Source organism: Leucopleurus acutus, assembly GCF_964270905.1.
Source record: "Leucopleurus acutus genome assembly, chromosome: 2".
NCBI lineage: Eukaryota > Metazoa > Chordata > Mammalia > Artiodactyla > Delphinidae > Leucopleurus > Leucopleurus acutus.
This window is the reverse complement of record NC_139143.1, coordinates 55,210,331-55,216,330: the sequence shown is the minus strand read 5'-3', so window position 1 is coordinate 55,216,330 and position 6,000 is coordinate 55,210,331. Positions and strand designations below refer to the sequence as shown.

The window sequence follows — 6,000 nt, the reverse complement described above, 5'->3', positions numbered from 1 at the left end:
ACACTGTCATGATGAGCAATACAATTCAGAAATCAATTCAGAGTCTCTTTATGTGCTTTACAAATACCACATGAGGTTCTGGTAATGAAACAGTGGGGTAGGTAAGCATAAGTAAGAGCTTGTAGTTAACCCTTGGACATTAGAACCTAAAAGGGAGCAGTGACAAAGAAACATTTATGTTGATTCGCAGCCTTTGGGGTCTCCTTACCCAACTATTGACCTGGTGGAAAACGAAAGGAGACCCACTGTTTGTTTTGCCAATACCTAATAAAATACTGAAAATTTATCAGGCAAATGTATTAATATATGCATTTAAATATAGTTATTAAAATATCTGTAGCTTTGTTTACAGCTAACATCTTATCTTTGTCCTGTATGCCCTCGTTTTTTTCCCAAGAACAATCAAGGACTGAGAGAGAATAGCATCCCCTCTAGGTATAAATGAATAAATTTCTTTTGCTTCCACTCACACGTGAAAGGATTAAAACATTGTTACCCACAGCTCCATAACTTTCCCAAAGAGTAGATGCCAGGGGGCGAGGAGTTAGAGACTCTGAGTCATGCATGATCTCCACCCATCTCATCAAATAAACTACCAATATAAGTGATCCTTGTATTTGCTAACCAAGCTCACCATTTGACAAGTCCCCTAGTCTGCTCCCCTCCCCCAAACCATTATCCTTAAGGTCCTCCTAGAGTTAACACTGACCCCAACCATAGTAACCTAACATTTACTTATTTCATTATTTCACATCCTCACCATCCCTCTCTTGACGGGACTACTGGGTCCAAAACTAGGTATTTTCCACCCCTGCCTTCCGCCCCCAGTGTATTTATCATTCTCACTTTACTGTTAACGAGCTTGAATAGTTAAAAAAAAAAAAAAAAAAAAACAAGAAAAAGAAAAAAACTGCCTCAGGAGCATCCCCAACGTACACCCACTTTGCCTGGGGACTCCAAAGGTTTAAAAAACGCCGCCTCGGGCCATCCACTTTTATGGCACCCTCCCTTCGCGTCTTTGCTTGTCGTTATCAGCACTGGTTAAGTGCCCAGGTTCGGATCTCGGACTAAACCTCATGATCTTCTGGCTCAGGTTCTGTGAACTGAGTCATCCTGGCACGGAGAATATTCCGTGACTCAGCAGGCCCGAAAAGGAGGATGTCAGATCCAGATAATTTCGAGTCTTTTAAAGGCAAGCTGGGGAACATAAACAACACAGTGGAAGAATTTCGCAGTGGGTCTGCGTACCCAGGGGAAAAATGTCATTCCATTCCCAGCCTTTTCACTTCCTTCCTTGCGCCGTTAAACGACTGGTTACACTTTAATTCAGAGGCAGGAAATCGCTTCAGAAAACATGATGATGCTGCGACCAGGCCCTATATTCTCCGGGGACCACCATGTCAGCCCCCTGACACCCCGGGACCGCTCCTCGGAAAGAGCTGGAGCCGACCCCGAGTGGCAGGGGGCATTCCCGGGGCGGCCGGCTGGGGCGAAGAGCCTGCGGGCAGTCCCCACCATCGATCGGGTCCCTTTGGTCCCTGGCCCGGGGTGCTGCCGGCTGGACGCAAGGACTGACACCTGGCGGGGCGGGGATCCGCGCTCTTGCGGCCCAGACCGGCGTGGGGCCCAAAGGCCGACTCCGAGCGACCTCACCCCTCCGGCGTCGCCCCTTTAAGGCCCCCTCCGTTACCCGCTCCCCTAATCCCGAGTCTTCCGGGGACTCGGCGCCAGGGAACCCTGGCATCCACCTCCCGGCTGGGAGCTGCCTCTCCGCTGCCTTCCTTTCCCTCCCGGCATGCACCGCCCTGCCGCCCCTCCCTCCCCTCTCCTCCCGCTCCCCGCCCATCCCTCGCGCCCCTCAAAGCCCCTCCCCCGCCGATCGCGCGCCGCGGGCTCGAGCGCGAGATGTCACCGCCCCCGCCGCTGCCGCCGCCGCCGCCGCCGCGAGTTGCCGGGGCGGACGCGCAGTCCACCGCGCGTGGAGAGCCGGGGAGCGGCTACGGGGGCCGCGGGAGCTACTGAGAGGACGCCGGGGTTGGGCTTTCTCGGCAGACCCCACCCCACCCTGCCGATCCCACCCCCTGCTCCTTCCTCCCCGGGGGCGCGCGCTCGGGTACGCGCTCGGAAGTCGGGGGTCGGTGGCGAGTGCCGGCTGTGTCCCGGGTGGGAGAGGGAGGCGCGGAGGCGGCGTGCGGGGCAGTGGTTAGCGAGCCGCGCAGTTCTCGCCAGGGGCGCCCTCCGGACCGCCTCTCCGCCGCGAGCCGCCGCCACCGCCCGTCCGGAGAGTCCGGCCACTGGGCCCCGAGGCTCAGCCCGCTGAGCGGCCTCCGAGGGACGCCGCTGCACGAGAGGAACGCGCCCGCGCTCTTGCCTTTGCCGTGGCCCAGCGCGCGGGCGGCGGGATGAGGGGCAGCAAACCGGCCGCGCCGGCGCTGCGGCCGCGGGGCGGCCTCTGGCGGGTGTTGGCTGTGCTGGCGGCCGCTGCGGCCGGCTGCGCCCGGGCAGCCATGGACGAGTGCACGGACGAGGGCGGGCGGTCGCAGCGCTGCATGCCCGAATTCGTCAACGCCGCCTTCAACGTGACCGTGGTGGCCACCAACACGTGCGGGACTCCGCCCGAGGAGTACTGTGTGCAGACCGGGGTGACCGGGGTCACCAAGTCCTGTCACCTGTGCGACGCCGGGCAGCCCCACCTGCAGCACGGGGCAGCCTTTCTGACGGACTACAACAACCAGGCCGACACCACCTGGTGGCAGAGCCAGACCATGCTGGCCGGGGTGCAGTACCCCAACTCCATCAACCTCACGCTGCATCTGGGTAAGCGGTGACAGCCCCATCCCCTACTACACTACTGCTCACCCCCTCACCCAGTCTGCGGGGACCAAACAGCCGCGTGGTGGCTCTCTGCTTCCCAGCATGGGCCACACAGAAATTCCCTTCTCCAGCTTCTAAACTAGATCTAGCACTTAACATCCCGCGAGCCAAGATGCTTCCCGCCAGCATCTCTCTCTGTTTGCTTTCCTAGTCTATAAATAACTTAGCCGGATTTTCGCCCCCTTGATTATTCGCCATTTCGGCTGTTTTGGTCCCTCTTTCCTGAAGCGTTAATCAGAACCCCCCCTCCTCGCTTGTCAACCTTTAGCACTTTTACCTTGTTTAAAAGACTTTCTCTCCAGGGTTGAGGGTGATTGCTGTTTGCTTTGCTGAATAAGCTAGAGAGGAAAGGGTCTAAGTTAAGGGGGTTTGCGGGGAGCAAATGACTTTACTACCGCTGTTGCCTATGTGTAGTTAAAATAGAAGTTCACTTTTAAAGTTATTGTTCTTTAAAGTTGTTCAGCTTTAATTAAGGGCCACAGAGCGATTTCACTGATAATCCTGGTACAGACAAAACAAAAGGAAGTATCTGCACTCACTGTAATTGTTGGGTACAGTTTTGTCCCTGAGTAAAAAGGCTCTCCTCACTGTCTTTCCTTTTGCTTTGATTCAAAGCAAGTGTAGAAGCATGTGTAAGTGACCTTTTAGCAATCAGGAAAGGGATGTATAGAAAACTTCATTGCTGGGTGGTGGACGAGGATGGACATGTTTATCCCTGAGTATTAAAAATCATGTTTGATCTGGGTCAGTTTTTCTTCATCGTTGAAATATACAAACGAGCAGAATGATTCATTATTGTGTTTAACAGAGTAACATGCGTGAGAAACTGGCCTTGACGGGCAGAGCTTCAGTCCCGTTGCAGACCAGTAGCTGGTAGTAATGAACTTCCAGAGCGAACAGCGTGCCAAGCCATTCTTCTATCAAAGCAGTATAATGCTATAAGGCTAGTAACATTATTTGGGGAATCTTCGAAAGGAACGTTTGGTAGGCACATGGTTCTTTGGGGCGTGGTTTTTCTATTTTTCTTTCCACTGCTCTCTGATACATTAAATTTTATGAAAGTGTCAAGATTCTAGAGAAAGTACTTTGAAAAGTGGAGTTAAATTACTGTGTGTGGAGCAAGTTTTAGAAAAACAGTATTTAGCACCTTTGTAGTAAATATCATTTTATTTGTAGACAAGTTATTAGGAAGATGAAACTTTTCAAAAGTAAGTTCATAAACTGGAACTCTAAGGCACCTGTTTTTCAGAGGTGGAAGAAATAAACTGAGTTCAGTTTTTCAAAGGTATTGGAAACATGGAACTAAGCAGTATCTTGGAACAGGTGCCTTTCTAAAGATTCTGCAAGAGACCTAGGCCCTCCTAAGACTTTGTGGGGATGCTCTTTATCACTTTTCTCCTAAGTGTTGTATTTTTAAACTTGGCCAAGATTAGTTTTGAAACTTGTATCCAATTATTAAAAAAAATTTTTTTTGTCTTTTTAAAGCTTCTGTGTTGAATTTTGAATGCCTACAGCGTCTTATTTATTTTATCTGTTTTGAAATATTAAAAATTTCAAAGCAAAAGCATGTGTCTCAAATGCCTGAGATTCAACTGAAAATTTCTGAATAAGAATCTCTTATTTAGGTAAAGATAGGGCTGTCAATCTGGACCTTCTGAATTTTCTGCTGTGAGCACTATGTAGCAAAAGGTTACTTCAGGTGATGGTAGAGGAAGGTAGATTACTCGGTGATTACTTCTCTATTACAAAGATAATGTGTTAGGTAAGATAGTATCCGTCAAGTTAGGTTGCTACTACTGGGAGGCCGATAATATGAGCTTTGGGTCCTAGTGATTAAAAAGCTCGAAAGACTTTTTACTCTGAAAATGTTATATATGCTTGAACTTGTTTTGCTGAAAAATTCTTCAGTTTTTGGTAACATTCTTGCTAAATGAAGTTCATAAAACTATAGATTTAAAACTTCTAAGTAAATAAAAGTGATTTAAAATAGTTTCCATACAAATACTGTAAGAACATTTACTTGAAGATTTTTAGATAGACAATTTCTAAAAACTTGACTAGAAGTTATTGTACTTGTTGTGCCATCAGAAATGCTGTCCTGGAGGAAACTGTGTGTGGAGAAGATGGGGAAGGGGAGGGAGATTTGCGTGTAGTGGCGTTGATGTCTCAATCTCTCTCTCTCTCCCCTCTCTTTTTTCATGACAAGGATATATGTATTCATGAATGTTATGATCTATAACTTAACAATATATAGGCAGGGCTTTATGTATTATTGTGTGTTTTGATATTCAGCACATTCACTCCTTAACTACAGTTACTCCATGGGCTCTAGCTAACTAATTATTTCCCATGAATTCAAGGACCATGACTGTTTGTGCATCTATTAAATCTCCCATCCAGTTCAAATTTCACATACCCTTAAACAAGTGATGCATATTGTGCTTTGCCCTTACAGAGCATGTGAAACTCGAAGGGAGCAGTGTGAAAGAACTAGGTCTAGCCACCACTTTTGTAGCCTTCCTTTTGATGTTGAACTTTAAGCACAGTAAACTTTAAAATAAGCAAAGTCAGATCACAGTTAAGTTGTCACAAGAAATATACATATTTTGCCAGTGATCCTAAGACTTTTTTTATTGTAAAAGTAAAACATGACATAGTGAATTAAAACAGTATAATGACTAGTGAGTCTCTTCATCTCCATTTGCTAAGTTGCCCTAGAGACTGTCGCTCACAATTTTTTACGTAACCTTCCAGAAACATTTCATGCATACACATGTATGTATAAAATTACACGATCATTTTAACTGGTACCTTTTTTGGGGGGGTGAGGCATATTTTAACAGATGGCAAGTACAAATTAGGTGATTGTACCATTATCATCACTTGTACAAAAGCCAGGAAAATCAGCATTGTTTCTGTAAGCAGCCATGTCTTAAGCACCATTTACAGTTATCCAGGGTACAGGGTGCAATGTATACTTAGATATAATGAGTTAAAGTTGCTGTGGGCATCAGAACTGTATTTTCTGCCCATTGTGGAGAGAAATCTCAGCAAGGCATCCTTTTCTAAAAAGAAGTCTTTCTTATTTTGCCTTTCACTTCTGGATCTTCTCTCCTAACTCTTATA

The 6,000-nt window shown here is 47.6% G+C and overlaps 1 protein-coding gene across 1 annotated transcript in view; it reads left to right on the top strand.

Moving 5' to 3' along the window:
* Nucleotides 1–1,993: 1,993 nt before the first annotated feature.
* Nucleotides 1,994–6,000, top strand: part of LAMC1 (laminin subunit gamma 1) — a 123,493-nt gene continuing 119,486 nt past the window's right edge. Inside the window, exon 1 of the mRNA XM_082833796.1 lies at nucleotides 1,994–2,817. Within this exon, the coding sequence (XP_082689922.1) occupies nucleotides 2,403–2,817 (415 nt within the window). The 5' untranslated portion in view covers nucleotides 1,994–2,402. The remainder of the gene's footprint in view (nucleotides 2,818–6,000) is intronic.